The sequence below is a fragment of the Mycteria americana genome, chromosome 7 (assembly GCF_035582795.1).
Source record: "Mycteria americana isolate JAX WOST 10 ecotype Jacksonville Zoo and Gardens chromosome 7, USCA_MyAme_1.0, whole genome shotgun sequence".
Classification (NCBI taxonomy): Eukaryota; Metazoa; Chordata; class Aves; order Ciconiiformes; family Ciconiidae; genus Mycteria; species Mycteria americana.
In genome coordinates, this window is record NC_134371.1 from 6,463,756 (window position 1) to 6,480,224 (window position 16,469).

Genomic DNA, 16,469 nt, shown 5'->3' on the forward strand with positions numbered 1-16,469 from the left:
CATTATTTGTAAAAATATAATTAAACACTGATGTAACCGTCCTACATTCGTACTGGGCGAAGGGCTCAGTTCCCTTCTACTTGGACTTTCACTGATGCCATGTTGAACAGCTCTGATTTCTAGCAGTGGAAGGAAAACTGCAAATCAAATGATTCCCCGTGATGGTTTTTAATTAGGATTTAAGAAAAAGGCTAGAAAACTAACCACGCTCTGTCAAACAGGGTACAAAATCTTTATTCACCAATAAGTTAAGTGTTCTTATAAATAGATGTTCTAGTCTTTTGTACACTGTACTGAATATAAAGCCAAGCTTCAATTATTCCTCAGACTCTGATCCTTCTTCATCTTGACTGATTTGGAAGTAACGTAGTTCGTACGTCTCCTTGTCAGATGCAACGACACGAAGCCAGTCACGCAGATTGTTCTTCTTGAGGTACTTCTTTGTGAGGTATTTCAGGTACCTTAAAAAACAGTGATTATACATTAGAACCTTCTCACTTCACACCCCATACTGCTGTCTGCACTCCGCCCAAGACATGGCCCCAGCAGGCCAACAACACACTAGTTATATGCAGAAATAAAAAATTATCACATATAACAGATAATAAAAGTATATTTTCATTCCAGATACATAAGAATTTATTATTTGATGCTTTTTGGCTACATAGCACAATGCCAGTAACTCAAAAGCATTGAGAAGTGGTTCTAAACCTTGGTCTCGCACAATAGATATTGGTGCACCTGGATCAGCAAAACGCAGGGAGGGGCGCAGGGAAGGAACTGTACCTCTAACCAGTGCACTCATCTGTTGCACGCACTAAGCGGTTTAAGGCTTCATTTGACATAAGGGGCTCTTTCGCAACGACATGTATTGCGTACGCATACATTTTAATACAAACAATTAAGTAATAAAACAGCCGCCTGTGATGTGAATTCAGTACGACTTTTAAAAGCATCTCTTTCCTTGATATACTTCTAAGAACCTATATAAAGCATCTCTGTATTACTGTGTTTATACTAGAGGAAGCATTAATTTGCAGTCAAGTCCTGTGTTTTAAAAAGCAGGTTTTTAAGTATCTAATGTTATAAATTTGTTTGAATTACATCTTTCACTAACATTTATAAGTGCTATGAAGATTAGCGCTAACACCTTCTCTGTACGAATCAGAAGCGTGTCAGGTTCAACATACGACTGTTCAAAATCCACTGTCGCAAGTACAACAAAAGGAAACCTGTGCCAACCTTTTGGAAAACTGCTTCTCAGACGTCACCGTGATCTTGTTCTTCAGACGTTCAATGTGAACGGTGTTGCCCAAGTTTCCAGTTTTTCCATTGACCTTAACCTTCTCCTTTAGGAACTGTTCCTGTTTCAACGTTAAAGAAATAGAACACTAGGGAATGGCACCCTAGGTGTGAACTAGGGAAGGGACCCTAGCCATATAGCAGTATTAAAAATCACTGTTTACTTATATCCTGATAGCAAGTATTTACAACGCAGTTAATATTTTACAGTGTATAATTAAAAAAAATCACCCCCACACTAAAACAAGATTCAATTTAAAGTAATTCTAGACACGGATAGGTATGAACCATCTTGCCGACAAAAGACATCTAAACCCATGAAACTTTCAAAAAGTGCTGACAATTTAAAGAACAGCTGTTGATTTTACTAGTCTTAAAGTGTAACTCTTCAGTCGTAACTCAGTTATCATAGCGTACTAAGGCTATTATTATACTATGCACGAGAAATACGAGCAAAACCACGACTTACAAAATTCCCAGAATCAAAAATTCCATCTTCCACAGGATGGGTCAAGTCAAGGCAAAACTTCCAGGTTGACTTTTTAGATTTTCTGTCCTTTTGCTAAAACACACACACACACACAAAAAAAAACCCCCCAACATTAACAATAACAACCCACACTCGGAAAACGTTTATTAGAGCGGAGGGGGACGCGGCAGAGGGTGCCCCCGCGGCGGCGGGCGCCGGCCCAGGCCGACACCGCCTGGAGAGCGATGCTCACTGCAGCCAGCTCGGCCAGGCCCCGGCCCCGGCCCCGGCCCCGGCCCCGGCCGCCACCCGCTCGAGGCCCTCTCGCCACCGGCGGAAGGCGGGAAGGCCGCCAGCTCCCGCGGCCCCCGCCTCGTCGCGGCCCTCAACCCACCCAGGACGCGCCCCACGGCCGCCAGAGAAGCGTCCCCGCGCGGGGTGAGGCGGCCCGCGGCCCCCGCCCGCGCACTCACCGGCGCCATGCTGCCGGCCCGCCGCGCTCCCAGAAAGAATGACACGCCGGCCGCGCCGCGCTTTTATACCCCGGCGGTGACGCCATCACGCAAGCGCGCGGGGTGGGGCAGCGCGCCTGCGCGGCCCAGGGGCATGCTGGGAGGCGGGGGGGCCGTGCCGGGGCCGGCCATCTCCCCGCGGCACAGACAGGCGGCAGGCGTCGTTAGCATGAATGAGTCAGCTTTTTATTTATTTTCTGCTGTTTATTTCTGTTGGACAGGAAGGCAAGCGCTTCTTTGCTCTCGTACAAGTGGCAGGCCGCGCCGCTCTGGCGGTGAAGTGTTTCTCCCGCGGGAAGCTGAGGGTGCTGGCGGACAGCGGGGAGCAGAGGCCTGGAGAACGCTCTCCTGGCTGCAGCTCGGAGTCGGAGCTTGCGTATCCATTCAGCAACTCCACCGGAGCGTTACAGGCTCTCCCAGGGTCCCCGTAATCTTAACCAGCACCCAGCTCCCCGCAGCACTGACATCTTTATTAGTTCTGGAGCAAAACACACATTTTACATCTTTCCCCCCGTCGTTTGCTGAAAACAATACAGCTTCCAAAACAGATACACATTTGAACCGCGAGGAGGGCTGCCGTTCCCGGCTCACACGATTTACAGGGTTTAGGTTTTGCTACAATCAGTAAAACAAGTCATCGCCATCATTCCTCCTCCCCCGCATTTTGAAAGCCACACCGAACAATAGTTAACGCTTACAATGTACAGCACAGGACAACTGAGAATAGGGGTTTTCTGCAATAACAGCGCTACACAGCAAACATTTCATTTTAAGTTCACAAACCAAGTTCCTCTCAGATGCCAAACACTGTAGGGCCAGACTGCAGATGCTGGAGAGGCTCCCGATGCTCTCGGCGTACCGTGCTGAACTGCTGAACGCTCCACCACAACACCTCCAGGATCTACGCCTTCGTTAACATTCTCAGTGTATAAGCGAGATACTCAAAATATCCTTAACAAGGTCTTTTTTTTTTTTCCTGAAGTTTAGTTCTACTGTAACAAACTACATTCTAATTACTTAACCAAAAAAAGTGGGATTTATTGAATTTTTAATTCTGTGAGACTGACCTGCAGTAACCATAAGTTTGAACTGTCAACAAATTCGATTTCTTTACAGTTTATGTAAAATTACCTGTATTGTGAAACTACAGACGGTGCACCATTTCTGGGTACATTGTGGATTAGAAAAACCTGCAAGAGGCTTGAAAGCAGTTACGCTAAAACAATGAAATTCAGCTAACTTCTTAAAAAAAACAGCCCTGAGAACATGGCTCAACTAGCAAGAGCCTAGTTGAAAAACCACCATTATAAGCAAAAATTAGAAGGATCTATTGAAATCTTAAAGTACTATTTGCCAACATTTGAGGCAGGAAACACTGCAGTCTTTCTAATTCTGTAAAATAGTAAGAGAAACTCAATGAATTGGAGCCATAAAAAAAATGCATTATTTGGAGTGGAAATACTTGTCTTCACCTCCTAGTTTTCACAGCCTTTACTCTAAGCAATTGCATCAGCTATTAGAAGTTTATAGTTTTCCATTTTGACACAATTTATATGTTAAGACAGTACTACAGAACAAGTACATTGGTAAGATTTGTTTTAAAGTAAAGCTATGAAAGGAGAATTTCCCTAAGCATTTGGTTAGGGATCTTAAAAATACGCATCTATATGGACTATTGATCACAAAGTTCGGCGCAAACAATTCTGACAGTAAACTGAAACATCTTACTTTGGAAAAAATGCCTCAAATACATGTTCTAATTTAGAAGCGACTTTTAACCTTACTGAAACTTGGAGATTATGCTTAAGACTCATGCTTATGTATTACCTATGGGAAACTTCATGCATGATGAGCCAATGCTCTGCACTTCCATAGTGTTCGAAGTGCTTCACGAAAGACAACTAAGTATATAAGAACAAACCTATAATGAAGTACTTAATCACTGAAATCTTGCAGAACTGAAGGTTGCAATAGAGGGACATCCCTGTCTCAAGGAGGGCTCTTCCAGCACACCGGAGGTCATAAAACCTCTATCTTTAGATTGCTGTAGTACCTGAAAACTCCAGTCAGACCAGGACCCCACTTGTAAGAACAAGGACAAAAACCAGCCCTCGTCCCAGAGAGCTTACAGTCCAAGTAAATGCTTAGATTGTGGGCCAGTGGCATCAAATACCTGCCTTTCAACAAGGTTTTAGAGGACAGACAGGCACCTGAAAGTAGACTAAAGCACTACCAGAACAAGGACAAATCCAAGTCTTGTCATTTCCAAGCATATTAGAAGTATTCGTAATGCAGGGATAGCATTAGAACTTGCATTACTTTGACATAGCAACCTATGACTTCCCCTTTGACATCACACAGCTCAGACTGCTGTCAAGACCATCATCAATGGTTTTGCAGTCACCTCCAAAGCCAACAAAGCCTGTCTGTCTGCTCCCAGTTCGATGGAGAGGCAGAAAGGAGCCTAGTGCAGACTAGCTTGAACTATTAAGCATGCACTTCAAAACTGTTCTGAATGCATTTCAATCTCTTGTATCTACAGCTTTTTTTTTTTTTAAAGCTGTTTTGCCATTTCAGTCAAGGTGCTATTTATAGAGTTCACCTGCAATGTGTATTGTGCTAGGCAAGAGCGTGTGGCAGTATCCTATTCTGCCAGGTGTCCCAGGTAACTGTGCTTTATTACCAGAGTATATTTATTGCTGTCTTTACCTTCACTGTACTGCTCTCCCTGTCATGAGAAGTCTATGGAAAATGCATGGTTTTGCCATCTACATTAGACCTCCAAGATTTGCTAAGCCCTGCCACAGTATGTACAAGGGCAGTTCAGGACAGTTGCCATGAGCCCTTTGGGCATTAGAGAGTACATACTATTAAGCTGAAAACATTTTAAGCGGTTAATAGCAGCGTGAAGTCCGACTCTTGCTGCCAACAGAGTGTGAATTGTGCGTGCTGTCCAGGGCAGCATGCCGTGTGTTTACAAGTTGTCCTCCATTAGCCAACAGCCACTGAAGCTTAAGGCAAGTTCATGAAACAATTTATCAGCTCTGAAGAGAGGTCTGAGTCACGGACTAAGGAAGTTTCCCCACTCATGAAGAGTCACCAAGTCTTAGAATTCAAGTTGAATGCCTTAAACAGGAGCAGGCTAGTTATCCTTCCATGACTAGTTCTGTGAAGCCTTGTGTTTGCCTATTAAGCTACTAAATAGTTAGAGGCATGCATGCATGTTTCAGTGACTCAGAACTCCCCTGGAGAGGAGCTAGCTTTCATAACTATGTAGCAATTTATTTACTTTTATAGTTAAGCCATGGTTGTTCAGTATTGTCTGTCAAGTCTCTATTTTGAAAATACAACAGTTTTGGTTTTTTAAAAAGAATCACATGCATTTAGTTTAGGCTCAATGCTACAGTTTGTCCCACTTTTTGAAAAACGTGGTTCCTGTGCTACAAAAATATGGTCTGAACCTGAAGATTAAAACCTAAAGCTGGAAGCACTGCAACAGATTCCTATGGAGTTTGTCACCCTTTTATAGTTTAAGATAAATACAATAAAGGAAAGCAATTGAACTGCATTTTTTCTATTTTATTTTTCAAGTCTGACAAAGGCCTCGAGTGAAAGTCTATAGCTTTAACATCCATTCTCACCTTTGTGTCCCCTTGACCTATCTATGTCTTATCTACCCAATATTCCAACTGCCTGCCTAAACCACAGGTAGGCTTTGACACCATTTTATCATTACAATAAGCCAACAAGTTGGCAAAGAAGAATACAGAGGTAATACAGTTAAGTTGCACATGGCCACTGGGGCTTGGTCAAGCCAGCTGGCATTTTTGATCACTTGAGTTTCTTGGTCTAAAAGTTGCGATTGGCACCTACAGTTCTGCAAGAGTCCCAATCCACAAAATGCTTAAGCTTTAAAAAAAAAAAAGCTACTTTTATTGTCAGTTCTACCTAAACATGTCAAGAAAAATACTATTTGTGCTCTAGGTCACTTTATAATCCTAGATACCTACCAGCTTATCTAAAAGCCCCTGAATACTGTATTTTGTCTGTTCATACAGACAAACACTGGTTTGCTCAAGCAAATAAAAATATATCCACTAGTAACACCTGATTGGTTTCTTAGATCCATAGCTGAAACCCACAGGAATGTTAAAATAGTTACAATTAAGGAATTAAAATCTCAGTGATTTTGAAAACTGCCAGTTAGCCTGCAACACTAATCGAGAATCCAGCACTGCTTTTTAACAAGTCAAAAAAGAAATGAGGTTGCTTGTGAAGGCCAGAGCTTTGGTGACAATAAGAACCAAATTTATAGATCTGTGGTTTGTCCAGACCTGAGCAGTTGCCCGAGCCTGGTGATCCTCTTTATTTGCAAGGCTTTATGGCTACAGCACATTCTTCATTCATTGCACTTATGACGGATATCTGGAAGAAAAGACAGATAGGTGAGCTCCAGCCCATGCTAGAGGAAGCGCTCCTGCAAATTAAAAACTTTCACATTTTACTATCTATCCCATTTCTCTTGTGCTGTTGAAGAAGCTCTTGAGAAGCTGAAGCTGGTAAAATTCAGTCATTAGAAGTATTTCCACAATATCTGCCCTTCCCACCAATTTGCTCTTCTGCTGCCTCCCTCTTTGCCATATTGCCTTGGCTGGCAGCTTGAGGTTTGTACAACAGAGGAAGACAAACAAGCTCCTGCAATAGAGCCAAACTGGCAACTGGTGTGGCCCAGTATAGACTACAGTCTGCAGAGCTACTTGCAGACAGGTTTGCTAACACAGCAAATTAGACTACTCAGACTACACCACAAAACTCTGCACTTGGTCCCGATTAAGAAAGCCTGGAGGCTCCAATCCACACTGTGCAGACAGCACTGTTAGGATTTATCTAGACATCTGAGACACCCCCATATCACCTCACTGTCAACCGAGCCGGGTGTCAGTGCCATATTGAGTGCTCCAGTACAAAAGTCCTTCTACATCTCAAAGGACCAATTCCTGTGCTTCTAACCCGCTCTTCACAGAGAGATACAAATAGTCCATATCAGCATAAGACTTCTTCATTGTATAATCAAGTGGAATTAACCATAACTCTTCTTGTCTGCCCTCTATACTTACCTGCACATCTTCATTGGCATTGAATTTTCCTTCTATTTCTTTGCCAAGATCCCCTTCTGGCAACTTTAGATCCTCACGAACTTCACCACTTTCTGTCAGCAGGGAGAGATACCCATCCTGAATACCTATCAGCTGTGAAGAGAAGTTCACTTTTAGGAAGTTTAACGTCAGTAGTCACTAGTAGGCAGTAGCTGAAGATAAGCAGAAGGCAGTAAACCCTACCTGTTACATTAATTCTTTAGTACTGTGTTTGTAACAGTTAAGAACCTAATTTAAGTCAATTTTTAACAACAGCTTAGAGGGCTGAGAGTTAGGGCAACTGTAGCAAAAGCCAGTCTGCTATCAAGAACCACCAGAACCCTGCTGGTTACTTCCAAGTGTGTGGGGCACTGCAAAACCCATCCTTGTGATTTAGAAAGCGTACTGCTTCCAGGTCACTGGTTCAGCTTTTTACATCTGTGAATTAGAAACAATAACTGGAATGGTGTTCACTGAACAGCATTGCTTTTATAAAGCGTACAATGTACACAACAGCTAAACTGTACACTTCTATACCTTCATTTGTACAATGAGATACTGTCATTTACATTAAAGGCTAATGAATAAATTGGGGAACATCCACCAAGCTCTGGACCACTTTTATAATGCTGTTTTCAGCCTAACCGAAAGCCTGAGCTAAGGGGAACAGCTATTTTGACAAAGCAGGTTAGGGAACTTGGAACACCTAACAGTAAACCTAAAAGGCAGCCCTAACAAGTCTGATAAACAGCAAGAATTTCAGTAGCAATAAGGACCCAAGAACACGAGAGAAAGATCACCAAGATAACATTAAGAATCTCTTGGAAGGTCTGAGCCCTAAGACAGGCTAGTCGCACTTTATTCAAATAGCATCAGCTGTCCTGAAGAGTTGCTAACGCTCTGAACTTTGGCCTCGTCAAGCAATTGCAGCTTTCCAACTGATGTGGATGCATCAGCTCCTGACCAGAACTACTCCCAAGACAATGGGAAGATAGCCGACGTGTTACAACTCGGAACCTGAATTGTGCTGCTTTTAAGAGCTCGCTATCCATATCACAGAAGGCATTACAGCAGTCACAGAAGCCTGCCAAGTTCCCTCCATACATATAGTTCAGAGCAGAGCTCAGAAGCACTAAAATTACTTGAGATCAACTAAAGCCAGCTTCCACGCAAGGAGCAGAAAGCACTGTAGCAAGTTAGAATTGGCATCAGATGCAGTTTAAGCCTGTCTTGTTGATTCATCTACCCTATGTAAGGGTGAAATTATAAATGACAATATGTGCTTAGATTCAAATTTACTTGCAGTGAGATCTTGATTACCCTTTAACTAATAATAACTTGCAGCAGGGATAACCTCTCTCCAGATTCTAAAGGATGCCAGTATCACAAAGAATAAAGAAGCGACCTTACAACATGAGCTAGAAAAAACACGGTTCTGAATTATGTCTATTATCTGTCATTTCTAAAGATTGTTACTATAACATGAGGTTGTTAGTACAGTAAGGAGCTCTCCATCAGCGAGCTCCGACAGTTTTAACAATTCAGTAAATGCTACAAGTTCAGCAATGTCATGTCTAGACAGGCAAGTTCCATTAATTCTGACAACAATACTTCATTAATTGAGAGGCAAGTTTTGGGATGAAGAGAGTTTACGTGTGGTATTAGGAATATAAAGCCTCTTAATGTGTGGGAGGAATCTGTTAACTCACCTGGTAATCATTCCTCTTGATATTTGGAACATCCATGTTATGAGTTGATGGGCAAATATCTTCGTATTTTTTACCAGTGAAGATATCGATACCAACCAAGTGGACCTATAAGAGAAGAAAAATAACATCAGTTACTGTTTGTCCTAGAGAAGCAAGATGCCATTGCCATCAATTGGTATTGCTGGTTCCATGCACTTTCCTAAGAGATCACGTGTAATACCAGATTCTGCCTAGACCCTGTGCTTGCGGTATGAAAGCAGCCCAAACACCGAGAGAAGGCCTCTCACCCTTTCATAGCACACTATAGAAACACTACACGAGACCGAAGACCAGCCACAATTATCTTCCATAGCCTTCTGTAGTTTCACAGCAGCAAGCTAGAGCTCAGAGTATGCAGCAGTTAAAAAAACATTTACTTCAAGTTCTAGCTGTTCTGAAAAACACAACAGTGTCAGTGACAACATGAAGGTTAAAGGGAAAAGAAGAGGTGGTCACACAGAGATTAAAGCAGCTCCCACCTCCCTTTATGCTAGCAGCAGCTGTCCACTGCAGCTAGCGCTTGGATTACCAGTCCATAGCCTGCTCTTCTCAGTTCCTTTCGCTCTCACAACTGTTTCAGTATTTAAGAAAACTGGATCTGTCTAATAAAACAAGCCATAAAAAAGGCAAGGGGAGGGAAAAAGGAAAAAACTGGCAAGGGCTTGGTATACTCTAGTTTTGACAAATCCTAAATACGCACCTACACGTATCATACAAGGTTGTGGAAACTTACAAGTCTAATTAGTCCATCCTTGTAACAGATCTGTCTCTAAACTCTAATATACCCACCATAAAGTGTTGTTGAATGAACGAAGGGTGAGTCTAGCCTCGGTCCAAGCTCTGGACAGCTGCATAAGCCAACTGCTTAGGCAGCAGGACTGCAGCCTCAGACAGCAGCCTAAGCTGTCCCTGCTGGGACGCAGGAGGGGGAAGGTACTCCTCACTCAGTGCTGAAAAAAGGAAAGAAGCAGCGAGGCGAGCCAGCAAAATAGGGCCAGAGCAGGCCCACAGAGGTAACGAATGTCCGCTGAGCTCTTCTGGATTATGTAACAGAAGATGGGCACTTCAAGTAAGCGCATAAGTCAAGTGCTGCAACAGTGAAAGTCTGCTAGCACGGGCAGACATAAAAGTGCTTTGGTGGGTAGCGACAGCACAATCCAATCACACCCTAGTGATTTCCTCAGCCCCCCTTCCAGAACTTACTCTGCCCCCACTACAGAAACAGGTTTTATCACTATCAGCATTAAAGCTTTTTAACAAGCTGGGAGAAAAAAAAAAAACAACCCAACCCTCTGTCCTCAGTCCTTCCTCCTTAATGTTACTGGAAGCCCTCGAGCTAGCTCCAGACCGATGAGGCACACGAGACACCGCTGCGAGGAAAGCCAAGGCAGGATACAGAACACTCTGCTAAACGGAACGCTACACCCTTCCCTCTCGGCCAGCCACGCAGCGAGGCAGCGATGCCGCTGGGAGGGCCGGGAGCCGCAGGAGCACACACTGCGGGCGCCGCAACAGACTGGGGCTTGCAGAGCCCGCCCGGGGCCGCTCACCTTGGCGTGGCCGTGCTTGCCCGTCTTGGAGGTGGACATCTCCACGATCTTGCAGGGGCGCCCCTTGAGCACCACGAAGCCGTTCTTCCGCAGCGCCGAGCACTGCATGGGGTACGTGAAGGAGGCGCCGGCATCGGCCGTGGTGAAGTCGAGCTCGTCGGCCATGGCGCTGGGGGGAGGCTGCACACGCAAGCGAGAGCGTCGGCTCGCAGCCCCGGCGCCGGGAAGGGCCGGGCTGGGAGGGGGGTGGGGGGAAGACGGGGGAACCCAACCACCGCTCCCCGGCGGGGGCAGCGCGATGGCGGCGCCCCGGGGCGGGGCGGGGTAGGGCGGGGCGGGCCCGCCTCGCTCCGCCACACGTGCCCGGCGGGCGCAGAGCCGCCGCGCGCCCCGCCACGTGCCGAGACCCCCAGCCGCCCTCCTCTCCCTCTCCTCTTCCCTTCCCTCCCCCCCCCCCCCCCCACTCCCCGGCGGCGGCGGCGCCCGCCCCCGGCTTGCCTCACCCTCCCTTCCCCGTCCCCTCAGCGCCGCGGCCCAACCGCGCGCAGCCCCGGGCGCTGGCCCCGAGGGGCGCCGCGGCTCCTCTTACCTTGCGAGGACGGTCGGGGAGGCCGGGCGGGCCGGGGCCGGGGCGGGGGCGGGGGCACGGCGGGGCACGGCGCCGCGCACACGCGCCCGACCACTGCGGCGGCCGGCGGGAAGGGGCGGCGGGGAGCGCGCGCACCGCGCACCGCCCAGCCCCGCCCTCCCGCTTCCGCCGGCCGCTGCGCTCATTGGCCCCTGCCCCTAGGGGGCGGAGCCTCCCTCCTCGCCCCCCCCCCCCCCCGCTGACCACGTGCTGGGGGCGCTTCCCGCCTTTGCCCGCCCCGCGCGTTCACCCCGCCCCTCGCCGGCGCCTACGGAGAGCGGTTGGGCTCAGCGCGCCCTCGCGCCCGTGGCGCGGCGCCGGCGCCGTTGCTACCGAGGCAACCCCTTCCCCCCCGCCCCCCGGCCCGGCTGGCGCAGGCGCGGAGCGGCCCCTCGGCCGCCAGGCGGCGCCGCGCGCCTTCTCCCGCGCCTCCCCCCGCCATCTTGGGGCTGGGGCGTCGCTGGCGGCCGCCTCCTCAGAAGGGCGGTGGGGCGGCTTCCCGGCGACAAAACCGGGTTTTTGAACGAATTGGAGAAGAAAGGGGTGTTCCCAAGGCCTGGCGGGATAAGGCTTCCTCGCGAGGTGTGGTTAACTGTCAACACAAAGCTCATTTGTCCGCTTAGTGTTTCCCCTTCCAGAATAATCAAGAGCGTTTTGCAAGTGCACAGTCATCAGTCAAAATGGCCTGAAACAGCCCAGAAGCCGTGGTGAAGACTTGATTTCGTTAATGGACATGAGACTCAGATAGCTCCGTGCCCTACCCCTTACCCACAGCGCTAATGGCGGAGCCCCCGTCAGCCTCCGGCCCCCGCCCCCCGCGCTGTCTGAGGAGAGGTGTGTGGCGCTGAACCAGCTGCCAGGCCAGATGGATCCTGAGCAAAACGAGGCCAAATGGTTATTTTTGTTAAACCTCTCCAAGTCAGATGCCATAATACCTTCAGCTGTTTGAGCAAATTAACTTGAAGACCATTCTGTGGAGCTGCCAGTGGATGGGGCCCAGCCCTGCCCGGTGCCACATGGATCGCCTACTTTAAACACCGGACAAACAGAAAAATGCAGAAATTTGGAGGTGTGTGCGGCAGCATTGTCAGAGCTGGCCTCTGCCATCAGCACCGTGGGCTGCAGTGTGCTGTCCTATGTTTTCTGCCCCAAGATCCTGAGTTTATTTTCTCTGTTCCAATGGGGTGGCCACAGGAGCCAGTTTTAAAGTCACATTTTTAAATGGTTTCTAAGAGATCTTTTATTTAATTCATGTTAACCTGTGTGATCTGTTTCCTTGTGGTCTTGCCCTTGGTTACACAGATTCCACTCCAAATTGTGCAGCACGTACCCAAGGAGATAGGTTTGGCTTTCATTTACACGGGGCCCCTTTGTGATGCTCCAGCAGGTCGAGACAGTGGCTCTCTTCTGTTACCAGGGTTTTCAGTGCTGCTGCTTCACCCAGCCCACTCTAGAGATGATATGCATTACCCTGGGGAACTGCCCATTTTCTTCTGTGTCAGTTGATAAGCAGAGTTTGGGGCATTCTCTTAAGTGTTTTTACATGTGCAGCATGTGTTCGTTTACCTGCAAGTGTATGACTAGTTGCATATGCTCTAGGGCTTTTTTCTTTTAATAAAATACTTTGTGAGAGAACTACCAACTGCTCTGAGCCCAAACCAGGGCAGCCTGGGGCTAAGCACTAATGATAATTTCTTTTCTCAAGTACCAGATTATAAATTTGGTTGATTTTCCACAATTAACAGATTCATTTTGGATGACTTGAGAGATCTGCTGTACTAAACGCAGTCTTTTTGCTGAAGTGCAGCTGTAGATTATATTTATTTTTGAGAAACAAAACAAATATTCCAAGGCAGACTTTATGAGAGATTCAGTTAAAAAAATTGGCAATCATCTCCATCAGTCATTGCTTGCAGGCATCATTCCTTTGTCTGGATCAACGTTTATTTTCTAAAATGTGTTTCTTGATAGTACAAATGTGATTATCCCACTTTTCTATACAACAATAGCAATTCGATTTCAAAGCATATTTGTAAATACCATGGCCTTTCACATTTAAATGTATTTCCTTTTGTGCATGTGTGTGTGTAGGGTGTTGCACAGCTGGATCACACATACATGTTTTCTTTCGAGTAGACTCAGTATGTTATCAAGCTTTGGTTTTGCTATCTAGGTCTTTATATGCATTGCTTTGCAGAAACGATCGGAGTTAGAAAACTTTTGGAAGGATTAAAGTGAGCGAGTTGTATCTGTTCTCAGTTATGTTCTGGGGAAATGTCTGATGCCCTAAAACACCTCATTAAAGCCTTGCCTCGGGAACATGCATTTCAGCCAGCACTGGGGTAAACATCCCACCTTGTTTCCAGCAAACCCACCAGAACGCAGGAGGTGGTGTTTACACCAACAGGAGCCGTGGGTGCAGCCTAGCTTACGCTACTTGCCTGATGCATTGCTAGCTTCTGGGAGAAATCTCTCAGGGGAACACCAAGGAGGGCTGCAGTGTCCTGGGACATCCAGGGGTGGTGGCCTGGGTGCTCGGAGGACAGAAGAGGGTACTGGAGGAAAGCCCTGCAGGCTAGCTGAGAGAGGGCCGGTCGCAGAGCAGCGGTGAGCAGTTTACCCAGCCCTGCTCACCTCGGCGCTGGGTGAGCACCACGGGAAAGTAGAGGGAGGCTCATTCAGCAAGACTTGGTTCAGGTCACAAGATCAGAAATAATGGGTCGTGAGCAAAGCAGTGTAAACAACCCTATTCTAACTTGAGCAAGCGTCTTGCTTTCCACTGCTGAGCTGTCTTACCTGGGATCCCACCGACTTGTCCTGACTGTTGGGGGTGAGGGTTCACCCTGGCTTCTGGACATGAGAGAAGCCGGGGACCGATGATCCTCACCTCCACAGGACAGTGCCATGCTCAGCAGACCCTCTGAGCTCCTGCGTACAATCTCTCTGCGTAGCGTGAGCTGGATTAAAGAGCCTCTGCAGCGACCTTGCCATAGGCACCCCACTCTGCTCCAGGCACTGCTTTAATCCTGCTGTTCACCTTCGGCTTCCTACGAAGAGCAAATGCAGTGCCAGTGACTCACCTTGCATTGGCATCAGCCTTGAGAATGGGATTCTGGATGGTTCCTACAATTATTAGGGGCTGCATGCCCTGGGACACTTAAAAACTACCACAGTACTGCCTCTGCCTGCTCTGTGGTCACCCTTACCTTTCTGTGGTCCACACAACCACCCAGCCAGACAAACATGCTCGGATGATGTGTGCAGACACAGCCATGCTGTCGCAATTACCCAGGGAATTACCCTGGGCACACGCTGCAGATCAGAGGCAAGCGGTGACAGTGCAGGGACATTGAGCCAGCGGGAACCACCTGTGACTCCCACTAGGAAGAGGGAAAGCACGTAGTAACTCCGGCTGTTCCCTCCTCCTGGGGTTGCAACGGTGCTAAAATAGTGATATCCCACCCGTGACCGGGGGGGCCTGATGCTTTTCATAGTCACGAGAGCTGCTCTCTCTCCTGAACAGAGTACGGGGGGGAAAAACCACAAGGCACTGCCCAAGCCTCAGGTCTGCAGTTGTAGCTACAGCCTGTAAAATTTAAGGACCGCTGATCTACAGCCAGGATTTATTGCCACCCTGCTGGGGAATAGATTCCTTCCCTTTCAGCACAGTTGTTCAGGCTGTGCCTCTGGGTAAAATTTGCCGGTGTTGCTTCAGGATTTAGTGGAACGCTTAAGCATAGGCTCAGTTACCTTAAATTAAATCTCATGCTTACATGTGCTGCTGGATCCAGCCCTGATGTCCTGCCTTGTAATTCCTCAGCTCCCATAGATTTCAGTGAAAGGTGAGGACATTGAGCACCTCAGAAAATGCATCCTACCTCAAAGGCTTGGTCCATGCATATGTAGTACTTGGTTCAGCTTCATCCTCATCAGCTGTTTGACTCGGGAGATGGAGGGTAGCGCTTCTCGGTGATGCAAAACAAGTTGAAGTGAGGCAGAAAAATCTGTGATAAATTAGTGTGGAAAGTGTTAATGGGGCCAAATGTCCATAGTTTATTGGATTAGGGAAGTCAAACTAATTTTAAAATTATGCCTAGAGAGTGGGAAACTAGATATCGTTAGCCATTTATCTGACACAACAGAAAAGTCTTAATGGCTGTCATCTCAGCACGTTAGGAAAACACTGTCAAAGCTCTTGCTGACAAGATGCTTTCTCGGGGATTATTAATTATATTGCTTTATTAGCCAGCCACAGTATGGGAACATACTTCGCATGTTAACTAAAGTGCAACGACCATTTAGCTAATAAGTAGGACTCGGTCTTCTAAATTTTCTTAATGATTAGCAACTTAGTAAAACTGTAATGCTGAGAGATAAAAATAATGATTCAACAAGCTGTGTCTCAAGAACAAGTTTTAACTGGAACAGATAAAGTGTACCGTCCTAATTACCAGCCTGATGTGACAAGACAAAAGTAAACATATCTGCAGATTTAACCAACTCGTATGACCCCTCCCTGCATCGTCATATGCGTTAAAAGTGCACTTGTGATCGTTCAGCCCGGCGTATCAGCTTAATCCTTGCACCGCAGCCCTGGTGAGGACAGGGGTTGCTGCAGCCTTCAGCAGCGCCGAGCTCTGCACATCCTGCCCCAGACTGCAGCCCGCCCCACTACAACCATTAGCAGAATTGATTTGAAACATCCCAGGATGAGCAAAGCATCATCTCCAGGGGAATATATGAATAAATGAAATGATAATAGTAAAGAGCATGAAGGCATGTTGTCCAGTTGTGGCCTAAGAAGGTCAGAGAGGGTCCCCAGTGGGAGGTCCCAACCTGGAAGGAGAAGACTGGCTTCCCTTCTATGCAGCAGCTGCTGCAAGGAAGCACAACCTGAAGCTTGGCACTGACCGAGCACAGGGTGCGCCTTGTTAGCCCGCAGGATTCACAGCATGCTGGTAGCAGACCGGAGAAAAAAATCAATTATTGGCATGTGAAGTCTGCTAGCTCTGAGACTCCTGCTTCAAGCTACATGATCTTTACTATAGCTCAGCCAAAAGCTTCACAGAGGTGTGGGATGAAATGAGGAGCGAAAGCCTGATTAAATGTACCCATAGCTTTCAGC

The 16,469-nt window shown here is 47.2% G+C and overlaps 2 protein-coding genes across 2 annotated transcripts; both read right to left on the bottom strand.

The window, feature by feature from the left end:
* Window positions 1–208: 208 nt before the first annotated feature.
* On the bottom strand, window positions 209–2,374 carry RPL22L1 (ribosomal protein L22 like 1). The gene is made up of 4 exons (XM_075506871.1): window positions 2,245–2,374; window positions 1,772–1,864; window positions 1,243–1,364; window positions 209–461 (listed from the first exon to the last, which is right to left on the bottom strand). Exons 1-4 carry the CDS (start codon window positions 2,251–2,253, stop codon window positions 317–319), a joined length of 369 nt encoding a protein of 122 aa, XP_075362986.1. The 5' UTR covers window positions 2,254–2,374; the 3' UTR covers window positions 209–316.
* Window positions 2,375–2,513: 139 nt separating this feature from the next.
* Window positions 2,514–10,927, bottom strand: EIF5A2 (eukaryotic translation initiation factor 5A2). The gene is made up of 4 exons (XM_075506870.1): window positions 10,717–10,927; window positions 9,128–9,232; window positions 7,401–7,532; window positions 2,514–6,708 (listed from the first exon to the last, which is right to left on the bottom strand). The coding sequence occupies exons 1-4, from the start codon at window positions 10,879–10,881 to the stop codon at window positions 6,649–6,651; spliced, it is 462 nt and encodes a 153-aa protein (XP_075362985.1). The 5' UTR covers window positions 10,882–10,927; the 3' UTR covers window positions 2,514–6,648.
* Between the last annotated feature and the right edge of the window lie 5,542 nt (window positions 10,928–16,469).